At 41.1% G+C, this 25,567-nt stretch overlaps 1 protein-coding gene across 5 annotated transcripts; it reads right to left on the bottom strand.

The window, feature by feature from the left end:
* Nucleotides 1-1,245: 1,245 nt before the first annotated feature.
* Nucleotides 1,246-25,567, bottom strand: LOC311487311 (3'-5' exoribonuclease HELZ2-like). Of its 5 annotated transcripts, none has more exons than XM_084543533.1 (20): nucleotides 25,438-25,567; nucleotides 20,212-21,701; nucleotides 19,331-19,514; nucleotides 18,922-19,029; nucleotides 16,009-16,523; nucleotides 15,284-15,922; nucleotides 13,414-14,212; nucleotides 13,186-13,261; nucleotides 8,542-11,893; nucleotides 8,324-8,433; nucleotides 7,456-7,581; nucleotides 7,222-7,377; nucleotides 6,984-7,128; nucleotides 6,776-6,907; nucleotides 6,365-6,557; nucleotides 5,517-5,660; nucleotides 4,576-4,785; nucleotides 4,263-4,419; nucleotides 3,418-3,585; nucleotides 1,246-2,128 (listed from the first exon to the last, which is right to left on the bottom strand). In XM_084543533.1, exons 2-20 carry the CDS (start codon nucleotides 21,564-21,566, stop codon nucleotides 2,016-2,018), a joined length of 8,682 nt encoding a protein of 2,893 aa, XP_084399659.1. In that variant the 5' UTR covers nucleotides 21,567-21,701; nucleotides 25,438-25,567; the 3' UTR covers nucleotides 1,246-2,015. The 5 variants fall into 5 exon arrangements, with proteins under 5 accessions (XP_084399659.1, XP_084399662.1, XP_084399660.1 ...); XM_084543536.1 differs by having other exon boundaries at nucleotides 15,284-15,556; XM_084543535.1 differs by having other exon boundaries at nucleotides 1,247-2,128; nucleotides 8,324-8,409.

Genomic DNA, 25,567 nt, shown 5'->3' with positions numbered 1-25,567 from the left:
ATAATCTTTGCCAGAGGTGAGTTACAACATGGCGCTGTCCATCGAACACTTAAAAACAATATTTGAGGCTATTTAAACACCACTAGGCAAAGAAGGAAATACTTCACTACCTTATAAATGTAACTAGACTGCGCTCCTCTGTTTATATCTGTCCCTCCTTCCCCCCGCGAGTTTTCCAAACATGGTTTCTACCTGGGTCTCTTATCAAGCTCTGGTTAAACATGTTACATACTGTATAGTATTTCAGTTTATATACTAGAATACAGTATATACAGTCAATGGGAGGGATACCTTTCGGAGCATCCTTCCTCTGCAGAGGGAATGACGAGGATGGCGTCAGCTATTGCAGACCAGTGAATAATTAATAATTGCTTGCTTCTGTCTCTGTTTTCTACAGTGGTCAGGAGGTGCAAAGGGCGGCACAGTGGAGAGGTGGTTAGCACTGATGCCTCACAGCAAGAAGGTTCCGGGTTCGAATCCATGGGTCGTCTGGTTCCTTTCTGTGTGGAGTTTGCATGTCCTCCCTGTGTCTGCGTGGGTTCTCTCCAGGTACTCCAGCTTCCTCCCACCGTCCAAAGACATGCTGGTTAGGTTCATTGGTGATTCTAAATTGGCCGTAGGTGTGAGTGTCTCTCTGTGTTAGCCCTTTGATAGACTGGAGACCTGTCCAGGGCCTTTCGCCCGATGACAGATACGCTCCAGCAGATCCCACAATCCCACGACCCTTCACAGGAACAAGCAGGGTTGACCCAGTATTGGCTGAATGGAAACACCTTCTGGAAACTCTCCAGAAGGTGTGAAAGGGAGTAAAACTTTTTTGGGACCTATGTTGTAAGTTTCTGATAAGTCAGGGGAACTCAAATACACAGTGGGCCAAATTTAAAAACTGGGACAAAGTTGCGGGCCAGACTCGATATCTACTGAAATACAACAATTCAACAACTAGTCCTCTCCTTGTAGTAGCGGCAAGTTTTGTTACAGCCACGTTGGTTTGGCACAGTCCTTTACATTCATGGACAGATAATCTGCCTCCACCTGAAAGCTCCTGTTTTCTATCTTTCGTTTGGCCATTTTTGGGGGAGGTATGGATTAAATTTACTTGACGTGACTGGTAGCATGAAGTTGCTAATAAATGTCAACAGAAGGCGCTTGCGGGTCTTGATTGATGCTCCAACAAACTAGCAAAGCATTCTGGGATTTGCAGTATTAGCGGTGCCTGTGATATATACTGGCGGGCCAGCTCTAATAGACGTTTGAAATTATCTCGCGGGCCAAATATAATTACAATATGGGCCAGATTTGGCCCGCAGGTGATGTCTTACTCCACCTCCCCTGTTCACAGAAACAGATGGCTTCCTTTGTGCAGAGAAAATTCCACCCAGTTTAGTCTGAATACCATTTAATAAATATGCAGTCACATTACATATTATTATTACAGACGGCCAATCCTTGAATGCACAGTACTGTATATTGCTTAAAACAAACAGTATCATGAGATGTCATTCATTAAAAAACAGAGACTGTGCTCTGGGTGCGACAAAACATATTCATTCATCAGTAAACACTAAGAAATATCTCACTGGAGGAGATTTTAAAAACATTTGAACTATTCCAAAAAAATAGAATCTAAATATCCAAAAAGCAAAAGCTGATCTTTGTCTTCCATCATCTGTGTGATACAATACAAAATATAAAATTTGAAAGATAGAAAAATTCTGGTTAATCAGTCTGAACCTGAAAGGTCTCTAAATATAGGCAATATAGGAATGTACGAGTTTCTCTTTTCAGATGCTTTCATGTAAAAGAGTCAGACAAAACCACAATAAAACAAGAGTGTAAAATAAAGCTCCCACCCCAAATCTGCTGTAAAACTGTAAAATTAAGAAAAAAGGTTGTCGTTACAAAGAAAAAAAAAAACCACATGACACATATTTCATGTAGTTGTGCTGTATGTACTGTGATCTGCTGGTTCAAACCTGAGTCTGCACAAAATTAAGGCTCTTGAAAAAGACAGATTAGCTGCCACCACACACTGAGATCTTGTCTGCATCCACTACTGCATTGTGAAGACTGTAGTGTTTGAGGAGATGTGTCCAAGTTGTACTGCGCCTGAGCAATTCTTGGTTCCCTTTGAGAAAACAGAAACATGTGTTATGCATGTACACATAGTAATGTGATCAGTTATTTAACATCTAAAATCTTCTTTTATGTGGCTATCCAAACTGTGATCACCTGTATCTTTTTTTTTTTATTATTTATTTTTTTACTTGAATTAACTCTGAGATGTATCTTAAAATGAAATGAAATGAAATTATTCCACCACCCACGTATGGCAAATTAAACTGATTGGACATAATTTAGTGGGACAAACATAGTGTACAAAAAGTCTCCCAAGTTAAGGGCAGCCTTTATGTGGCCGGACAGATGAAGAAGAGTCTTGAGTTCAAATATACTTATAATCCTGTTCTGCCAATAGACATTTAAATGTAACTAAAATAATTAGGTCAAAGACAAAACTTTAACTCTTTGGACAGAAAGCAATGCACTACATGCTTCTTAAAAACATTTCTACAGCGAGGCAGTGTGGTAAGCATCTTGCTACTGGCTACTCAGCAGCAATGACAGGGAAATTGGTTAGAACTCAGGGATAAAATAATGAAGCCAAATACAAAAAACTGTCCAGACAAAATCTAATCTACATTTCAGAGACCTAATATTAACATGGAATCTACAATACAATAAACAAGCAAAAATTGCATCCAGTATTAATATAAAGGTCCAAAAAGTAATGGGATCCAAATACTTTCTAAAGCAACTATACAGTAGGAGATATAACGTCTGTTAAGGTTCTCAGTCATCCAGGTCATGCTATATCCAAAAAAGGTTCAAAAAAGGCAACTGGACTTGTAGAGTTTTTTGAGAAGATGTTTCACCACTCATCCGAGTAGCTTCTTCAGTTCTAGGGGACTGGTGGGAAGTTTGAGGTTTAAACAGGAACTCCTCCTGAAAAACTTGCTTGTTGTGTTAACAACCAGAAACCAGTTTTAACTTCTGTCCCCAATAAGTTTCAATGTCATTCACACTTTGAAACTGGAGCCTCTGACGGACAAGAGCTGTTAGAGAACCATTCATAGGGAAGAGGACGGGGACAAAAACAGTCCCCCCTCAACGACGGGTCAGTACCCAACCGTTAATGGAAATTAGCTGAACCGGTTTCTGGTTGTTAACACAACAAGCAAGTTTCAGGAGGAGTTCCTATTTAAACCCCAGACTTCCCACCAGACCCCTAGAACTGAAGAAGCTACTCGGATGATGAGTGGTGAAACGTCTTCTCAAAAAACTCTACAAGTCCAGTTGCCTTTTTTGAACCCTTTTGGATATAGGAGATATAACCCTTTAGTCTAGGTAGCAACGCACCAATAATGCACAGTCCCTCCTTAGCCCTTGTGATGGCTACATTTATCTGGTTTGGATCCCCCACAAAGCCCAGATGTTTGGACAGCCAGGCTCTGTCCGGTTCAGTCTCAATCTCTTCACTTGGTAGAGAGACCACTGTAGATATGATGACATAACGCCATTCACTTCCTAGAAGACAAAAGGTTGGTGTCATGTGTGTCATGTAATAAATCATCACTAAACAACCATTTTACCAGTTACTCAAGTATTCTCATTTTATAACTTACACAATTACATTTGGAAATGAAACGTTATTTTTCTGCACTTCATTCAAATGTAGTTACTACTTTACCGATGATGATTTAGTCTTTAAAATATCAAATGGCAGACTACACCATTGAAATATTGATCTCATGTTAGCTTTTTAAAACTCTGAGGGGAACCATTCTTCAGAAACAGTAGTTCATTCAGTCATTTTCTGTAACTGCTTGTCCTCTGGAGGGTCGGCAATGGGCGAGAGGCAGGGTACGCCCTAGACGGGTCGCCAGTCTATTGCAAAGCTAACACAGAGAGACAGACAACCAATCACCAATTAACCTAAAGAGCATGGTGGGAGGAAGCTGGAGAACCCGGAGAGAACCCACGCAGACACAGGGAGAACATGCAGAGTCCACAGAGATAGGTCCCACTCAGCAGATGGATTCGAACCCAAAACTTTCTAGATGTGAGGCATCAGTGCTAATGACCACACCACTGGACCGCCCCAGAAACAATAGTTTTACGATGGACTCTCTCTCCAGTGTAGCGTTGCTTCTTTAACTTTAGTGAAGGATTTGTTGTTATCTAATAGAAAGGTATACTGGCACCTTGGCTTTTTGTGATAGTGCTGACTGTGATTTGATCCAACTTCTTCTTCTTCAACTCATCTCTGATCTCTGAGACTTGGGCATTATAAGGTGACAGAATCACAATACCTTGCTGTGGTATTTTGCCAGTCTTTACGAGTTTTTCAGCTATGGTAACCTGCAAGAAAAGCAAACCAAAAACACAGATGAGAGGCAATGAAAAATAATGTCACAGGATACTTTCGAGTTAGAGACTCTAGAGCAACATTAGCTTCATATTTAAATGTTATTGTTTAAAATCAACAAGGATACCCAAGGGCACCCAGTACTGTACCACTTTGTCTCTCTCTTCCTTGTTTGCTTTTGAGTTCTCGTTGCCCTTGGCTGTGCTGACAACCAGACTGAGGGTCTTTCCTTTGACATCACCAAATACAAATGGCATCGTCTTGTTGTCAACACGCAGGACACTGCTCGGCTGCTCCTCCCCAGTTCTCAGCTTTCCATCATAAAATTCATTTGATGGAAACTCACATATGTCGATGTGCTATTAAAGTACATAATGAAGGACTCTTGGTTACAATTTAAAAAAAATATCAGGCAATATTGATACAGTAAGTGCATGTATTTACAGTAGGACCCAACAGTTGCCTGGCCACTGGTAAAGGTTCTTATATTTTCCATTCTTTTTAATGTAATAAAAATTTGTTCAAGTCTTCATTATCCTACTTCTGTATGAATCCTTCTGAAACAAACATGCTAAACAGAAGGGGGTTCCATGTCTCTGAAGAAAGGAGCGTCTGGTTGGAGACGATTTAGTGCTGGTGCGATGTTTGGTGAAGTTGCTATCTGTCTCTCAGCAAACAAAACCTCATTTATTGATCTTCTAACGGAGGGTCACCTTTGCCTCCAGTCTAGCCATGATTTCACACTAAGAAAAATCCTCTTTGCTGAGAAAAGTCATCTATTTTACACTATCATAATACTACTGGAAACTTAAGGCACATGTTGATAAAAGATGAACGATGGCTACGAATTTATTGACTTGAACAAATCTTTGTTGAGTAGATCACATCTATTTGAATCTGAACACTGCTTCAAATGAAGGATATAACTCAATAAAATTGTACTTTTGGATTTCTGCTTTACATGTCAGAAATCCTCAAACCTTCTGATCAGATTTACATGAAAATATGACAACACTTTCCATGTGGTTTTGGACTTTTGATCCCACTGCACATCTATATATACTATATCATTTATATTTAATGTTCTCACCATTCTGTACTGGGTGTCCAGCATCACTGTCTTCTTATGGCGTGTATAATAGCGTTCAAACAGAGACTTGGCCATCCCAAGCTTCTTCACACGCTCATTCTTTACAATGGGTCGTAGCTGTTTATGGTCACCAATCAAAACAATCTGAAAGTAAAATTATAAGAGTGAAAAACAAGTGAAAGCGTGACTATCTGCTGAGAGCAATGTAACTGCAATGCTGTTGATGACATCATAATTCAGTTCACACATTGGTCGATGTCATTAATATATATATATATATATATATATATATATATATATATATATATATATAACTTGAAATTGACCAACAGATCAGTGTTGTATTATTTTGCCATAGCCAAGTATTAGAGACTTTCCTCGTTTGCCTATGGCTGTTATTTTTCCTTTTGAGCTTTTTCCCAGTTTTTGTGATTACTTGCTACCATTATTAGTTTCACTTTACTATGTATCAGCTCCTCATGTATTTATACTCCAGCATTTTTGGCAGTGAATTACCTGTATTCCTGAAACTACTCCTGGTGTTGATTAGTATGTACCGGCGGTAAGTACATCCTTTAAAACAGTCTTGTGTCCTGCATTTTGAATCTAGTCTGACCGCACCATCCCATTGTCCTTTAATAACACGTTCTAATTATACGTATAATGCAAAAATTTGCATTGCTACCTTAAAAGGAGTTAGAAATCGATTCTGAAAGCCTAAGCCAATAGCCAGTATAAAAAAGACAAGACAGAAGTGAGTAGGTGGCAGTTTACCAACCAAAGAGAAACCTGTGTACAAACTGGAAAGGTTGTATGAAAATGGATGGAATGCTAAATTGAAACCACACCTTTTCTGGTTTGTTGCAGACTAATGGAATCATGGCCTGAGGTTCTGTGGCCATTGCACATTCATCAATGAGGATCTGGCGTGCAATGACAGTCTTGACCAAGCTTGGAGTGGAAGACTGCGTACATGTGCACAGTATGATGTCATGTCGCTCAAACTCATGTTTCCGAGCAGCTATGAGAAGCTTTTTGTATCTAGGAGGAAAAACAAACCACACAGTTATGGGGGTTAATACAGTTCTTCAAACTAAACTCTTTTTGCAGTTTGTGGGTCAAATGGATTAATAAATAGTTCTGAACAAAAGACTATATTAAAACCGGTAAAATCAGTCACTTTTTACTGACTAATAGCTGATTTCTATTCATTTTCAGTTTTCAATTTTCAAATAGACTAATATCACACCTGAACTTACTTTTTCACCTCTTCAGCAGACAGCTGTTCTCCCTTTTCCTCAAGGGCAAGTTGAATGCGTTGGTCAAAATCTTTTATTGTATCTGAATAAATGGTTTGCTCCTCTCGCATTCGGTGATGTAGAGTAATGCTCCTAAACACATGTAAAATATGTCAGTATTGATTATTTAACAAAGAGATTTTTTGATCATCTGGTATAATTCCAACACCTGAGCTCTGGTTTGGAACGATCTTGGCGGAGTGTTCTCTGGGAAAATTGAAGGTTGCAGTCTGGATAAGGATAATCCAGCATCTCCACCTGTTGACTGTACACCCTTAGGGGCCTCAAGACGTCCTTAAGCTTCATCAGATACTCTGTGTTACAACAGTAAGTGGTACATTTAATATAACATGGGTTATAGTATCATCAAGAAATGCAGCTATGATTTAAGACACAAAGTAACTTGCCTGCTACTACATCAACAGACTTGTTGGATGGGCCACAGTAGAGAATGACTTGTTTCTTATTTTTATCCTTAGGGTCATCAAATTTCATTTCATTCTTGGAGTTCAGCTCCAAGAAATGACGCACTATGTGCACACCTACGACTGTCTTTCCAGTTCCTAAGAAACAAATACAGGAAGTTCTTTAAACCTTTGCAGAAAACAGGAAGCATAAAGATAAAATGCAATCATTTTTACCAGGTGGTCCTTGTATGAGTGTGAAGGTATTATTGAGAGCTGTAACCACAGCACGCTGCTGACTCGTGTTAGGCATTGGGAGTCCGTTAATTAGCTTTCTCGTCAAAGCATGTTCCACAGACTTTACTGAAAAGATAAGATGAGAACACCTTTAAATCATTTACTGTATGTGCTCTATGTTTGTAATTTTATGTGTAATACACTGCCTGGCCAAAAAAAAAGTCGCCACCTGGATTTAACTAACCAAAGAGGTACGAGCCTCCTATTGGATAATTACGACATAAGTGATTATCTTCCAGCTGACAACAAGTTATTGAACCCCAACTGATGCAATGAGTAGCTTCTCATTTCTTCAACAACCATGTCTAAAGACACATCCTGTGGTCGTGGAAAAGATGTTAGTCTGTTTGAGAAGGGTCAAATCATTGGCATGCATCAAGCAGAGAAAACATCTAAGAAGATTGTAGAAACTACTAAAACTGGGTTAAGAACTGTCCAAAACATTATTAAAAACTGGAAGGATAGTGGAGAACCATCTCATCAGGGTAAGAAGAGAGGCAGATGAAGTGATGCACCCATCATGCCTAGTGTCTACTGTACAAGCCTGTGGGGGCAGTGCTATGATCTGGGGTTGCTGCAGTTGCTCAGGTCTAGGTTCAGCAACATTATGTGTCCAAAGAATGAGGTCAGCTGACTACCTGAATATACTGAATGACCAGGTTATTATACTAAGTAATAGGGTTAGGGTTAGAGTGTGCAAGTAAGCTATCACATAGCATTTATAAGTCATACCACTTACGCTGGAGAGGGGGCAATTTTTATATCAGCATAAGTTGAAAAGCACAATGAAACTTTATTGCTGACTTACCCTCCTTTGGAATGTGTTGCCCAAGGGCTATACTCTTGACAAGCTGACATGCAGACGGAATGTTGACCACAGCTTTTTCTTTCCGGCTACCAAAACACATATAAATACATCTGTATGTTCGTTTAATCTGTGTATCAAAATTTCATATTAAAAAGGACTGAGATGAAGTCCGACAATGATACAGAGGTAAGATTAAAGTAAACTACAGTTTAACTCACATGTCAGGCAGGAGCTTTGGGATTATTTCGACTGTGAAACAAGCGCCTTTTTGTAAAATATCTTCAGGAATGTTCTCCATTGGCAGGTGATTGACATTGAATTCCACTTTCCTTCCTTCATTTTCCCGTGATTCAACGTTACTTGTGACACCGTGGGCAACCCATATGAACTCGCTTGGGTCCACCATTGCACAATGTTCTTGGGGTGAAGTCAACTTCAGACCTCTTTTCCGAATGCACAGTAAGCACTTTGCAAGGTCGCATTCAATGGCCCAGTCATTGATCCATTCCAGACGTAAGAAGAAGGTTCCGGTTAGTTTGTCTGGGTATTTTCTTTTAAACTTTACCTCCAGGTTCTCAATGATGATGCTGTCACTTTCATCTACTGCAGTGGAAGCAGATTCCATCTCACACAATGGTTTCCAGATACGTACATACTCATCGGGGTCCCTATAATGAATCCTTGTTGGATCATCTGCAGGTCTGGAGAAGCATGTGATAGGGCTGTGGACATGGTCCACACAAATCTCAAAATTTGGTTTAATGCACACCAACTGAACTGTAGGTATGTGATAACCTCTTTTTGTCTCTGATGTCATCTGGATCTGAAGGGTGTCACCTGGCTGTAACTGGAAGTGGATGTCAACCCAGTGCTCACTTTGTACCTCTGGTACCTCAGAAAATTGTGGCAGAATGATTTGTCTTTCAGTCTGCTCTGTATTAGCATTCAATATCAGAACCTGAGCATGATCCAAATGTCCATTCTCAATGGCTTCAGTAATAGCTTTCCATCTTGTCAATGGAAGCTCAGTGCAGGCATCATAGCAAGGCATTCTCAACTCTTGGTGCATTTGCATGGAGTCAGCTGCGTAGATCCGTCTTTTCCATTTAAGAGTGATGCAGTGATTTGTTTCATCATAAAGCGGTTGGTCCTCTAATTGTAGATCTCTGTACATAATAGATAAACTCACAGCAAATATGTTCTTGTTAAAAGGAAGCGACACTGCAAAACTGTCTCCTTCGGGATCCGCAGAAACAACAAAAGCGAGTTTTGTAGCACTTTGTTTTTTCATGCTCACAGCATAAGAGATCTGCTCAGCCTTCTGTTCATACTCCTTGGCGCGCTTGAGATTCTGCTCAAATTGAGTGCACAAACTTGTTATCTCTGTTCGAGTGTACTCAACTTTCCTGTTGCATATGAATGAGTGCAAGAGTCTCTGCAAGACGATATCCATGTACCGCCGTATCGGTGAGGTGGCTTGTGTGTAATACGTTAAGTTCAGAGAATAGTGACCAACGTCTGCTTCGGGAGAAGAGTTTGAACGGATGACATAAGCTTTACTGGAGCATTTTCTGAACTGATCAATGACTCGCTGGAGTAGAGGGTGGATGTCATCTGCAGCAACTAGGTCCACCATTTTGTCTGTATCATTTGTTTTGGCAGCTGACTGGATGTCTTTCCACACTTCAGTGAGTATGCGGAAGTTTTCACCGCTTGTTGTGTGTTCATCATGTGGAACTCTGTGCCGGACATGAAACGACAGTGGTATCAACGTTTCACACTCTTCCTTGAATTCCTCTACTTTTTCTGGATTTGGTTTTGCCTGACAGCGAAGTGGTGTGTACAGCCGTGTTTTGTCACAACAAATCAAGGTCTCAGATGCATGTTTGTTAAATAACACACTCAGCTCCTCAATCATCAGATGGGCTTTGCGCTTCCCAGGGATTCTGTCATCGTCAACTTGAAAATAAGCCCAATCCACAAGTCTAATCTTCCTTTGGACTTTTGCAAACCGATAAGCCACTGTGACACAGTCCTCTTCTGCATCAAACTTGAGGCTCCCGTTATAATTTTTGGAGATGACGTCTTCTGCCTCTTTGTATGAAAACTGCCTGTTAGACTTGATCAGAGAAAGCTGAAATGTGGGCTCTCCGATTATGTTGTTTGATTCCTTTTCTATTTTGAACATCAGTGAAACCACCCTGCGATCTTCACCTGACAGAAGACTAAAGCGTCCAGTGCTCAAGGCTTGAGGGAACATGTGATGGTGATTGTCCCCACTGCAGTAGTGTGTAGCACCACGTTGTTTTGCATCCATATCCAGCTGATCACCTGGACTCACAAAACTTGCCACATCTGCAATATGGATTCCCAACTCATATTGGACACTGTCAATGTCCCTGACACTAATGGCGTCATCCAAGTCTTTTGCTCCTACTGGATCCACAGTAAAAGTGATGAGCTCACGAATGTCCTCTCTGTGTGTTCTGTCTTCATCGAGCCTGGTAGGAACCATATCTGATATGCCTGTATCGTGTGTCAGTTTGAATTCTTCATTCAAGATCCTTAGCCCACCGGCCAAAGATGTTTCAAATGGATGAATATTGATGACATACCCCAATGGATAAAAACAATACTCTTTCCAACCAATCACTTGTACCATAAATACATCGTTCTGTTTTAGGTCGTTAAGATGTACAGATTTTGCAGGGACCCAATCTCCATTCATTTGCTGCCATATTGGAATGAAATTACGTCTTTTCTTGATGATGAGTATGCATATTTTTGGCTCAGACTTTGTAAGGGGTATCATCATCCTTTTGACAAATTTGTCTTCAGAATTTTGTCTTTGTTTGCTGTAATCCACATCCTCGAGCAGGCATGGAAGTACGCGTGCTGACGCTGATTTCTTGATGATGCCGACCACCCTACTACGAACTGTTTCTACGACAACCTCATCTCCAGTGAAGGTCTGGCCAAGGTTTGCCCTTCCATTGATGTTTATACGTTTGCAGGGGTTATGAACATAACCTTTCTTGTATGTCTCCCTGAACAACGTTCCTCGCTTGAACATTTCTGGTTGCTTTTCACATAGCTCCAAAAGGCCTGTGTCCGCTTCAGTGATACTGTATGACGTTCTTGACTTGTGCTGATCCAAGTTTTCAGATTTCAAACTGTCTTCATCAGAACTATATTCTGTTTTCAGCTGTTCATATTCATCTTTCAGCTCTCGAAGAATTGCATCACTGGGAAAGTTGCTCTCATCCACATGTTGACATTTTTGGAACCTTGCCGTTTCTGTAATGTCTTTTTCAAAGAAATCTTTGGTGAAATGTTGCGGTGTGACACTGTTGGTGCTGATGCAGTGGTTAATGAAACTCTTCCAGATTTCTGAGCATTTCCCAAAACAACAGAGGGCAGCAGCATCTCCAACTATAACCACCTGAGACTGAGCTCTAGTCATTGCAGTGTTTAACACACGGGCGTCATTGAACAACTCCGTACCAGGAGTGTCAGTTAGGATCTCACGTGTTTGCACAGTTGTCAGTATGACTGCCCTGAACTGTTTGCCTGTTGACACATAAAGACAGGTTTCACTATGAAAAAGGATATTAATATATATGAAATGTAATATCATTGCTTTGTTTGCATGGTCAAAAATAGTAAAGGCTGGGTTAAAAGTGGCAATCTCAAACATTTTTGTCTTAGTTGATTTGGCGACACCTGTAGTTACTGGTACTTCATGATGAAAGTCAACTTGTGCGTTGCCAGTTAAATACTTTGAATGATCTGTTGGCCTTACCAGGGAACTCATACATGATTAGCATCTGATAAGGATTCAGCATTCATTCTTTCATTAATTTTTTATATCCGCTTATTCCTGTTAAGGGTGGCGGGGGTCTGCTGGAGGCAAGGGTCCACCCTGGACAGGTCTTCAGTCTATCACAGGGCCAACACAGAGAGACAGACAATCATTCACACTCACACCTACGGCCAATTTAGAGTCACCAGTTAACCCAGTGGTTCACAAAGTGGGGGGCGCGCCCCCTAGGGGAGTCGCAGAGCCATTACAGGGGGGGGCGCAGGGCGCGGATCGAATTAGAGGATGACAATTTTTCGGGACTCCCGCGAGTCACGGTATTCCCGCGGGAGTCCCTCGGTACGGGAGTCATTTTCACTGTTGGTAACGTGATAGGGACAGGATAGAGCAAATAATCAACGGGAGCGGGCGGGACCGGGACGGAGGACGGAGCTGGAGATTAAATTAAAAAATTACGGTGCAATGCGGTGAGTGCGCCCAACTTTAGACAACAACATAGGGAGCGGGACGGGATTTAGGAGTCTGTCTCTCGGGATTTTGCGGGACAGGATTTTTTTGGGAGGCAGTCACGTGATCGGGATATGACGAGAGTATTTTTGTGGGCTCGGGATGGGATGGGAGTGATGAGATGCACAGGTGTTTGATGGGCTCCCATGCAAACGCAAACCTGTTACACTGGTTTACACAGGTTTGTGTGTGAAAAACACTACATGGAAAACGTTTTTTTTTCATTATTTTTTTTTTTTGGGGGGGGGGGGGGGGGGCATGAAGATTTTCTTTGGTACCAAAGGGGGTCCCAGCAGAAAAAGTTTGTGAACCACTGAGTTAACCTAACCTGTGTTTGGATGGTGGGAGGAAGGATCTTGATATGTGATTATGGAGACTACACAATCTCATCCAACTTTCATCAGTGGGCCTTTGACTTGTTTTTCTTTTTTTTTCTTTTTTGAATGAAAATCTCTGAGACTGCCACTTCAACAAACCTTTATGAATAAAATAACGGACAATCATGCAGGAGTTCCTAAAGCTAGGTTAAAATTACCTTGCACATTTGCAAGAGTCTCAACATGGACGTCACCAAAGCTTCTTTTTGAAAGTGCTGACCTAATTTGACGAACCTATAAATCATAAGAAACAATATAAGTATATTAAATAATTGCAACTATTACAAAACATATAAACTACTACATTTATACTTAAGTCTTTAGTGTATCATTGTTGTCATAGATGTTTATGGTAGAGTCAAAAAAAAAAAAAAAAATTCTTTTACCTGAAATCCCTCTGATAGAACACAGATTGATCTTTGGTGCCTGGGGCCCCAGGTATCTGGCCAGTGTTCAAGAATGTCTTTCACTGCTTCAACCACTTTGGCAGCCTCTTGTCTGTTATACCAAGACATAGTCGGAGTGTCCAAGAGGCATGCTCCCCTAACATGGTGAAACTTTAGGGCATGGCCAGTTGGTGGGGCTGGAATATTTCCGGCAGCTTTGATGACATCATTTTTGCCAACATAGAAATGGGTGGACACAAACTCTACAATTTCTTTGGTAGAGCGGTAGTTGTCACTGAATATTATTCTGCTGTTCTGGGCAGCATCACACTTTTGGCCTTGATAGTAGTGGAACAAGCGAGTAAGGAGAGTGTGATTTGAACGGTGGTGTTCGTCCACTGAGAAAAGCTTAGGTCCCATTTGCATGTGATCTCCAGCTAAAACCACCCTGGTGTTTGGTCCAGCAAGGCCAAGGGCCATCAAGGCTTCACATTCCAGCATCTGTGAGGCTTCATCAATTAGAATGTGTGTGAAGTATCCCTCTTTGAGCTTAAGGTCATGAAAATGTCTTGCCATTGTTGTGGTGGTTATGACTATGTTATGGAGATCGAGGACAGCTTTTGTTGGTGGGAGGAAATGCCGTCTGTCTTCTGAAAGAAAGCAGTATCTCAAAGTGATCTCATCTGTGGCAAACAAAGCATTGCCTTGTTTGTTTGCTTTTATTCTAATTGGTCTCAAAGCATCATTTTTCTTGGTGATGGATGGATGGAAGTGATCACTGACATACAGATCTGCAGAACTGAAAGGAAACACAAATGGTAAATGGTTTGCACCTGACATAGTGCTTCTTTACCTTAAGATTCACAAAGAGCTTTACAAATGTTTCTCAGGCCGCGTTCAGACTTGGTATTAACATGCGTCCTAAGTGAACCAATCACAACTGACCAGCTTAAAACACAGACGTGAACACATCTAAAATGACATCCAGCCACTCGGTCCAGATCATTTGGAGCTGGTCTGGGACCACATTCTTCAGTAGTGTGAACATTAATGCAGTCTGGCTACAATGACATACCACTCAGACTCAACAGCTCTTGCAGAAGCAGATTTTTACCTAATTACCTAATACCATTACTATAAATGATCACCCGAAAAGTAAAGTTCCAAGTGTAAACTTGGCTTTGTGCGGGCCTCTAAAATAAACAAGTCAACGTCAGGATGCACACACAATAGACGGTAATGATAGTTCTAGTACGGTGGTAAAGATCCATTATAGACAGCAACTATTACTTAATTCTGCTGTGCCCCAATGATGTTGGTGTTTATTTGCATACAAAGGGCAAAACTGTTATCAGATCTCAAATGCTGGCTTGAGTCGCATGTGGAGATGTAAACACATTTACTTAAAGCTGAATACTTAGGATGCATGTCAATAATAAATAAATAACATACATTTACTTATGTCTCCATTTCTTGTACATTTGTTCATATGCTAATTTTGTAACTTTGTAAATCTTTTGTCTATACTGTTTTATACTATTTTATTTTAATTTACTACATTTTTCCTTTAATTTTTATTTTAGTCTTATTTTGTCTTTCTTTTTACTTGTGGTTCTCAAGTTTTTTTAGTTTTTTTTTTTTATGTGCAACTAAGCTACTGTGACCAATGTGGATGATTAAAGTCTGTCTAAGTTTAGGTCTGAATGTGGCCTCAATCACACACACCCACACTCTAGCAATGCAGGGTCCGCAAACAACTTCATCATTTGAGCCACATGTCTTTAAACAATACTGCTTTAAACAAAGAGCTTAACCAAGAATAGACTTGAAAAGAAACAAATAAAACAATTCATTAAATAGTATGTATTACCTGTTGGTATGGGTGCAAATTAGCACTTTGTTCTGAGGGTGCTTACAAAGCTGACTGGCTGCTGTAGCAAGGGTGAACGTTTTCCCAGTTCCAAACGGTCCATAAATGAGGAGTGGTGCCACAGACTTTTGGACATTGGAATTCCCTGTGATAAAGTCAACTGCTGACTGCTGCTTTGCATTCAGATCCGGACAGGGGATGTTATTGATGGGAACGCCACAGTTTTTGAGGTCCGGCAGCACTCTGCTTGTATCCGGAAGAAGATCAACAGCCCTGTGCATGGTACAGAAGTTGAGGCGGTCTAGCTGGAACTGCACCTCCATCTGATATGATTCATTGTTTTTGAGTGCAAGATCAGAGCAGCATCGTATAGACAGCTGTAAATACATTTTATTCTCGCTTGGTTTACGGGAAATAATGGTGGCCTCGTAAACCTTGGATTTTGGACCATCTGAAGCTAAAGGGGCTATCAAGGCAGACTGAATGCTTCGTTTTAGTACTAGTCCCTCAGGGGTGTCTAGTGTGAGGTTACAAGGAATCGAGGCAGCACAGAACAGCTCTCCTCTTTGAGCCACCCATAAGCCAGACTGTCTACTGACCAATGTATCCAGTGTTGTGATTTCTCCACATACATTTAGTCTAAAGTAAATGAGAAAAAAGTGCAATCAGTGTTTTTTAGTTATGTGAAACTTCCACACACAAAAACATATAAATGAGCATATTACCTTGAAACAACCTGGTTCTCTGCCATTTCTTCGTTGTACAGGAATTGGTGCATTCTTTCTTTGTAGTTGTCATGATTCAGAGGTGTTTGGCTGTTGCGGGAGGATTTATACAGAAAGCTAACCTGCAGAGGCTGGTACTTTTTTAACAACTCCTCCTGTTCTTCCGTCCTGGATGAACACGGGATGATAATCCTGTTCCCTCGATGCCAACGCTCCGAACTTTTAAGGGCGGCTCGGTCAGTCTCAGTCGATTGTTCGACACCATCAAGTGCCAGCTGGCCCACTCTTACTTTGAGTTTCTTCAAGAGCACCGGTCTCATGTCAAAATCTAGCACTAACCACTGTTCATACAGGCCTGGGTTGATGGACGAGAAAGACACCGTGATGGTGTATGTTGTGTCTCCACTGTGAAACTGTTCACCTGATGAGTAGATGCAGGACCCTGAAGTGGCCTCCCCGAGGGTGAATGAAGCTCCTGGTTCCTGCTTCAGCAGTGCCACGTGCACAAGCTGTCTCTGTATATACAAGAAAGTGTCACCTAAGCATACTTTAACAAAACTCCTAACCTTTCTGAGGCATGAAAGCAAGCTCATTTATTCTTTACACTGTTGTACAAATTAACAGGCTTTCCATACACTTCAAAATGAGAGCTGTGAACTCAGCACACACTGTAGTGAAATCATGCTACATGATCCTTAACATTTACAAGCAGGAGACAGAACTTCTGTAACTATTCTGCAGGCGGGGCTTTTGGTCATGACACCACTTTCTTGTCATCCACACAATGGGTCTTTGTCTTAAAACTGGTTGACATCACTGGTATGAAGGTGCCCTCACTCTTTCCTGATACTTCTTTGTGTCTATCAGAGGGAGACACAAGGTCATGTTTTTCTTACATTATGTGATGCAGTTTATTTTTACTTTTCCATACAAAGGCCTAGATAACATAATACAAAAGAGTATTGCTCTCTTCATTCTGCATTCTTACAATTCCTTCATTGCAAACTGTTTTTTAAAATGTGTAATCTTGTTGTAATGGGCATGTCTTAATGCCAGAGCTGACTGCTACTCCTTGACAGACTATATATTTGTCATGTTATGATTCTGTCAAGGATTCTGTGTTCATGTTTTTGAGTTTCCTGTTTTATTTTGTTAAGTTTTTCCTTGTTTCCTGTGTTGCCTTCTTCCTGTCCTGTGATTTTCCACCTGTGTAACTGTCTGCCCCGCCCTGTTTGTTTTCACCTGTGTCTCCTCTGCCCTTGTATATATATAGTACTGTTTTTTCCTTTGTCCTCTGTCGTGTCATACTGTTTCTTTGTCATTTTCTCGACTAACCAGTTTATAGATTTTCATGGACTGTTCAAGTCTTCGTGTTGTTTTGATTTTTGTTTTTGGATCTCCTGCCTTATGCAGCCACTTTAGTTTCATTTTGTTTAAAGGGGAACTACCGTTTTCTACAACCTGGACCTTATTTCTGGCATAAAATACGATCGTTTACTCACCCATATAACTTTGGTGTCATTTGGAGTTGTTCAGACGAGATTTAGATCAGCATATATCCATATAGTGGGAGTGACTGGGGCACCGGAACGCAGCCTCTAAATAACGCATTATCTGCTGCGAAACTCGTTCATTTCACCAATATTTTGTTATGATACGCTAGTGCTATTCCCCGCTGAGTCCGGAGTTACCCGTTATCATCATCCGGGGTCTGTAGATTGACCGACTAACCACTGAGAGCCGCGCGCACCCGCGACGGTCGTCTTGTTTACCTGTAATTTGCTACTGCTATTTTTTTACAACATGGCTGAATATTTTTCCGATTCTGAGGTTGTGGACGAATAACAGGTAAACAAGCCGACCATCGCAGGTGCGCGCAACGCTCAGAAGACATCATCCTGGGCATAGACATACATACATAGACACCTCATCGTGCAGGTTGGCCCGTTGTTGCGATACGTCAACCGATAGAAACCAAAAACAACATCTGTAACTGTAATTAACTACTCAGAATGTTACAGATGTTGTTTTTTGTTCATATCGGTTTCCTCAATATATACATTCGTGTGTGAATGTGTATATGAGAGGCATTAACTTACACCACTTTGTAGAGGACACTTAATAAAGTTCATTCCATTGACTCGTAGTGGTTTGCTGGACAGAGCTGCCTCCTCCAATATGGCGGCGACGTTGAGGTACGGTCCAGCGCTCAATGAGGCGTCTATGTATATATGTCTATGAGCTGTAGATTGACCTACAGAGCCCGGATGGTGATAACAGGTAACTCTGGACTCAACGGAGAATAGCACTAGTGTATCATAGTTTCGCGGCAGAAAAATGTGTTATTTAGAGGCTGTGTTTTGGTGCCCCATTCACTCCCACTATATGGATATACGCTGATCTAATTATCTCCCGATTGACTACAAATGACACCAAAGTTATATTGGTGAGTAAACGATCATATTTTATACCAAAAATAAGGTCAGGACAGTAGTTCCCCTTTAGGGCATTTTTGCCAACTCCTGCCTCAGCCCCTTATCCTGTAAACTCTGACAATATTGTTTTTGGCTAGATAAGCAAAGATAAGCAAGCCACATAGGCTGGATTTCATTACTGATTAATGTAGTTACAAATGTGACTCAGAATTATGTTTGATTTAAATAAATAAAATAAACTGGGTGACATGTATTACGAATAATCGTAGTTCTGTGTTCTGACAAGCCTTGTAGTATAATCTGGCCTCATACAACATAAAGAAATGTAAAATGTGTATCTGACACACGGTCCACACAACTGTGCCTATATGGAGCACTCTGAAGTCAGATACGGGGCGGCTGGACCTTGTGTCACTTGAAACAGAAAAAATTAACCTACTTCCAAGCTCTGTTGTAGTGATCAGATTCAAAATCTTACCTCTGTCTCAACTTGGAAGTTCCATTTAAGCGTTGTGTTAATTTCTTCACACTCCAAAGTTAAATCTTCATCACAAGAGATGCTGACATCATCTACGTGTTCAGATATCTGTTCAGAAATTGTGAAATAAGTGATTTAGGGTGGCAAAGATTAAACGCAAAAAATTATGGAACTTAATCAACCAAGTGTAATACAGCAAGTAACACATCTTACTGCAGTTCATCAAATAAGGCCAAAGCGCAAAAACACCATCAACATATTGTGAATGATGAACTAATATTTCAGGTCAAACTTTGCTATGACAAGCCTGAATTCAAATACTTTGAAGACACGATACATCTTGTTAAATAAACTGTAACAGAATTAGAAAAAGACTAAAGAGCACTAACGACCGGAGCCCTGTACTCACAATGTACATTTCATTACTGCTGTTTTTGTATTCCTCCAGGATCCTTTCATTATAGCACATGAGACCTTGGGCTTCGATGCTATGTCTGATGTCCTTCTCTTCTGCAGTACGCATCAGCCACTCCTGCAGCTCTTCCTCAGAATGAGCTTTTGGGCACTTGCTGCCATACTCACAAGTTTGTGGTCTAGGATTAAATAAAAACATAAAATTACAGTACAGTATAACAAAATATCAATCAAACTGACACTTGTCTAGTCAATAAAAAAAAAAAATCTGAATTATTATTTGATATATAATACCCACATCAGGGTACATTAGCAAGAGTGAGTGTTGCTCATCAAGGCATGCTAAAGCTCATTCTTTGCGCCAAATGTCCTAAAGCTGATCAAAACAAAAATCATCAGTGAGCCACACTGTTGCATTAGACGACATGCGCCTTCTTACCGTGAACGAACATGCAGTTCAGTGTGCCACAGAAGTGCTCTTGAGAAATCCCCATTTCATTTTAAAAAATGTATAGAAATATTCTTTTTTGTTTTATTTTTTCCATGTGTCCCCCCAGAAGTCAATCTAGTCAAGACACATTTCAGATGTCTTAACGATTAGATGTTTGAGCCCAGAGCTTGCAGCTGATTGTTGTATTGGTCTTTTATTAAGGGTCATAAATCTACCAAATATTAATTTTCCACCACTGGTTGTGTTGCTTGCACATGAGATGTGCTGACAATAATAATAACATCAAATATTTTTACTAGCCTTATCCGAGCCAGAAATCTTTAAGTATGGATCTTTATGATAACACACACAAAAAAAGCTTTAATAACCTGCATGTCTACAGTATGAATGTAAAGATGTTAAAAAAAAAAAAAAAAAGAGTTTACCTCTCACACAGCCAAAAGTCGGCTCTGCGATTATGTGGGGGATGCCGTCCTCTCCATTTAGTGATAGTGTCCTCAGAGACTAACTGGGCGTGTTCAAGAGAGGAACAGTGCTCATAGAAGCTCTCTGGGGAGGACAGGGCCAGGAGACAGATTCTGCAGAACAAAGTGACCTGTCTGGACTGTTTTTGATCCTTCAAGCTCAGCTGCAGCAGATGAGGCCGAATTGTGAGTCCACTGTGCTCCGCTTTCCATACGGCCATCTCGACCTCACTCTGAGCAGAGTGACAGTGGCCAGCCTCATGCCAGCAGGGCTTCCCTTGTCTAACATGACTACAATACTTAAACTGACATTTTGGAGGAATAGGCCGCACCTCACTGTAGATGTGCTTTCTGTTGTTCTCTGACAGGTGATAAACTAAGACTGGGTCCCAGGTGTGGGCTGCGTCTGCTGCACATGTCTTATTCCACCTTTTGGTTGTTAGTTTTTGCGGGCGTTCGTGAAAACAGTCTTTACAGAGCTCTATGAATTCACCACAAAACTGCTGAAGTATCATTTCAGCTGCACGTTCTGGTGTTTCCGAAACTGACTCGGCCTCAGTCACAAGTCTGATTAACTGGTCTTTATCTATTTTTTCCTTTTTCATATAATTCCATACAGTGGCCTCTTCATAGCTCCGGGCATAAGTGCATCCCTGTTTGTGCTGTGTACATCCAGAGCCCTCAACAAAGTAGTCGCACACTCTATAGATGACATTTGGATGAATGTGTTTGTCTGTGGGCCGCTCAGAGACAGGCCTCCATTCGTCAGAATCTTTGCTTTTGGCCAAAAGCAGATTTCTACCACACCTGTGCGCGACTAACAGCACTGTGTATGTTTCCGTCTCTTTGGCACAGCAAATGTCACACACAGCCTTCAAATCTAGAGCTGCTATAAGGTCACTCAGCGAGTCAACATTTTTTAGCTGACCAGAAGCTCTTTCTGAATTCGAGTGATTTATTAGATTACAGAGGCGTGTGCGGTCCAATCTCTGATTCTTTTCAAATGTCCACACGGCAGCTTCTTCATCACTTCTAGCAAAGGTGCAACGGTTCTTGTGCCGTGTGCAACCAGTGCCTTCCACAAAGTGCCAACAAGCCATATACTGAGATGGGTTTGGAAACTCTGGCCGTCTAGAAACAGGCCTCCATTTGCTGGCACCTTTGGCCCTGCAGAGAAGGACATTGTACGTACACTGGTGCTTGACTGATTTTAGCGTATACGTAATTTCTTTCTCCTGTACACAACACTGAGCGCAAGCAAGTCTGAGGTCATGCGTTGATAAAAGAGAAGAGAGTCTGGATCCGCTTGCTGACATTGTGATACATTCATAACTCTAAATTCAGCAACTGAACGCAAACGGTTTAATGGCCCTTCAAAGAAAAGGAAGCTATCTGGAACATCTGTGGCAAACTGAAGGTGTGAGGATTTTGTCAAAGTTGCTTGAATGGGTCTGAAAGAGAAAAAAAAAAATAGAAGGGACAGCATGGTAAAGACCGTGCTCAATGTATTCATGCCTGTAAGCCAGTATACAGATTAGTTTGGCAGTTAGTTAGGGAGGTGAAGGTAGAGGCAATTAAAGACACACTCAGATTTTTACAACAACTATGAAAAAGGTTTCAGCAGATTTGGAAAACTATCCATCTAGTCTAGGCTAAAACAATAACATAATTTGGAACTATGATGCTCAAACATCCAAAAGACAACAAGCAAAATGTTGGAAATGGGATCGTAAACATTTATGTGTTTTAAAGAGACAGGAAGCTTGTTATTTCATTAAGTAAAACCAAAAAAAAAATGGTCAGACAAGACAAGAAATATAACATGTTTAGATGTAAGGCATTACATACTTTTACAATACCATTGCCCAGTAGTGTATCTTTTGTAGCCACATTATGAAGCTATAGGCAAGAAATAAACAATATTTCTCATATACACAGTAACACATGGAGAACACAAGATACAGACAGTATTGTTTCTATGTGATGAAGCTACTAGACGTTGAATTTCCATCAGGATAATTAAATTATCCATCTATGTAAACGGCATCTAAATACCATTCTAATAGATTCTGTAGACGTGAACGCTATTGAGTCACCAGGCATGTATTTAAAGACATTTAAATATGTGGGGAAAAAATGTCTAATCAACAAAAACTTTTGCGACCCCCCTGCAGTACTGAACTGAACCACAGCAAAGAAATCAAATAAATAAAGGCCAAAGTCTTAACATTATGACACTTTAGATAAAAATCTTACAGTACAGAAATATCCTGAAATGACAGATGCCTCAGCTTGTATATCCAGTTTTCCCTCATTTCTTCACTTTTTTCCCGACCTGGCCTGTTCCAGACCGACCACAGTTCGAGAGAAACAGGAACTGTGTGTCTGAGCTGCTCACCAGCAGTGTTGGGCACGTTACTTTAAAAGGTAATTAATTATAGTTATTAGTTACTTCTCCCAAAAAGTAAGTAACTGAATTACTCCACTATAAAAGTAACTAGTTACCAGGGAAAGTAACTATTGCGTTACTTTAAAAAAAAAAAGTTTAAATACGTCTAAGAATTAGATTTTTTTCTGAGCATAATGTAGACAGGTGTACGTTCTTGCCTTCTACCTCAGTGAGGTTAAAAATGGCCGTTGACAACGGCAACTTTACCTCTGAATGCTCCAATCTCTCCATTGCTGCAGTCCATCTCTGATCACTTGTGTGATAATGCTATGTGCACATTTGTGTGTAAACAACACCCGCCCAACTGAACACTGCCCTTCCGCTGATTGACTTACCATCTTACCCTACCTTAGCCAATCATCATCACTTATGCGGGCTACCGCCCCCACCCCACCCAGAGGAAAAACAAAACAAAAAACACCTACACAGCTCTTGTGGCTGGCTGACAGCGCAAGTAACGCACCACATTTAACTGCTGGTAACGGCGTTGTAACGGAGGAAATAGTAATTAATTAGATTACTCGTTACTGAAAAAAATAACGCCGTCAGTAACGCCGTTATTCCCATCACTGCTCACCAGCAGCACGGGTGCCCCCCAGGGGACTGTCCTGGCCCCCTTTCTTTTCACCCTCTACACAGCAGACTTCAGACACAACACCGACAGCTGTGTACTGCTGAAGTTCTCTGATGACTTTGGGATTGTAGGCCTCATCAGAGATGATGACGACGCAGAGTACAGAGGACTGACGGGGAACTTTGTGGACTGGTGTCAACGAAACCACCTCCTTATCAACGCAGGGAAAACCAAGGAGATGGTGGTGGATTTTCGTAGACGCCGTTCTGCCCTCCCCTCACCAGTGAACATCCAGGGAATGGACATTGAGCAAGTGGACTCTTATAAGTCCCTGGGTGTTCACCTCAACACTAAATTGGACTGGACTCACCACACGGACACACTCTACAGGAAGGGACAGAGCAGGCTCTACCTTCTGAGGAGACTGAGGTCTTTTGGAGTGAAAGGGGCACTCCTGAAGACCTTCTATGACTCTGTAGTGGCATCAGCCATCTTGTACGGAGTGGTCTGCTGGAGCAGTGGCATCACAGAGAGGGAGAGGAAGAAGCTGGATAAGATCATCAGGAAGTCCAGCTCTGTCCTGGGCTGCCCCTTGGACTCAGTGAGGGAGGTGGGTGACAGGAGAGTCCTGGCTAAACTGTCCTCCATGCTGGACAATGAGTCCCACCCCCTGCATGGTGACCTGACAGGACTGAGGAGCAGCTTCAGTGTCAGACTGCTTCACCCTCGATGTGTGAAGGAAAGATACAGAAGGTCTTTCCTTCCTGCTGCTGTTAGGCTCCACAATGAACACTCCTAATATGTGCAATAGTATTCAACGTATGGTGTAATAACACCAGTCACCAGTCTGAAGCAGTTTTTATGTCAGTTCTAGACTATGGTGATGTGATTTATAGAAATGCTACTGCTTGCTCACTTAAAGCCCTGGACTCAGTCTACCACTCTGCTCTGAGGTTCATTACTGGTGATGGCTATAGCACTCATCATTGTGTCCTCTATGGTAAAGTGGGTTGGTCATCTTTGTCTGAGAGGAGACTTAATCATTGGTACCTGTTTATTTACAAAGGTATTATTGGAAAATTACCAGGTTATATTTCAAACATGCTTGTTTGGAATTCTGGTCCCTATCAGACCAGATCAAATGACTGTTTGATGCTCAAGGTTCCTCGTATCCACACTGAGTTGGGAAAGTCGGCCTTTTGTTATGGTGCCCCTACTTCCTGGAATAATCTCCAATGTAACATAAAAACTCTCTACTTTCCTATAATCAATTCAGATCTGTAATCACAAACCTTCCTATGTCAAAATTGTACCTGTTTTATGTAAATGTTATTTTATTATTATTATTATTATTATTATCATTATTATTATTATTATTTTATTATTTTACTATTAATATTTTCTGTATCTTTATTTTTCCCTTCCTTCCTCATTTATACTGTTATGTAGGTTATCTTATTATTTGTTTTATTTTCCACAATTATTATACTATATCTATTGTTATCCCATTGTTACTGTGTAATCTCGGCTTCACTGAAAATGAGTACTACCCTCAATGAACCTCCGAGAATAAATAAAGATTGAATGAATGAATGAATATCTGTTAACTATTATATCTCTGCCATTTCTGAATGCTGTCGCAAACTGCAATTTCCCCATTGTGGGACAAATAAAGGTTTTCTTATTCTTATTCTTATTCTTATTCTTATATGTCCCCCTTCCTTTTTTAACACAATGGTATGGTCCTAGTCTGTCTTCGCATGTGATTGGCCGCATGGGGCGCCCATCAAAATAAAGCCCCGCCCCTACTCGGATCTCTCCGGCGGCAATCGGCTCTTCTCGTTCGCTGCGACTCGACTCTAAGAGGCGACTCGTTCGCGAACGGCACATCACTAGTTTGACAGTTTAAACCGCCCCTATCAGGAGCAAACCACAGGTCATCTAGAGACAAATGAGTTCTGCAAATTACTGCGAACTACTATGAAACTGCTACTAGTTGTGATAAAACTAGAAGTATTAACAATACTGAGGCAGGAAGTTGGTACTATTAGCCTATCGCTGACTAACGGAGATCCTCCGTGTTATCTGAACCGCTGACACTCGGAAGCTGAGACTGGTCAGCAACAACAGTTCATTCTGGATGAACAGCATCGTGTAGACTCACCGGTCCGAGGCGTCAGACTGGCGGCAGGTGGAACCTCTCCATGGACCGCAGCACAGCTGGAGCCTCAAACAGCAGCAACAGGGATTTTACACCAAGTCTCGTTACTGAGGGACGGCCCACCAGACTTAAG

Source organism: Chelon labrosus (genome assembly GCF_963514085.1).
Source record: "Chelon labrosus genome assembly, chromosome: 4".
Lineage (NCBI taxonomy): Eukaryota > Metazoa > Chordata > Actinopteri > Mugiliformes > Mugilidae > Chelon > Chelon labrosus.
This window is presented reverse-complemented; position numbering and strand designations above follow the sequence as displayed.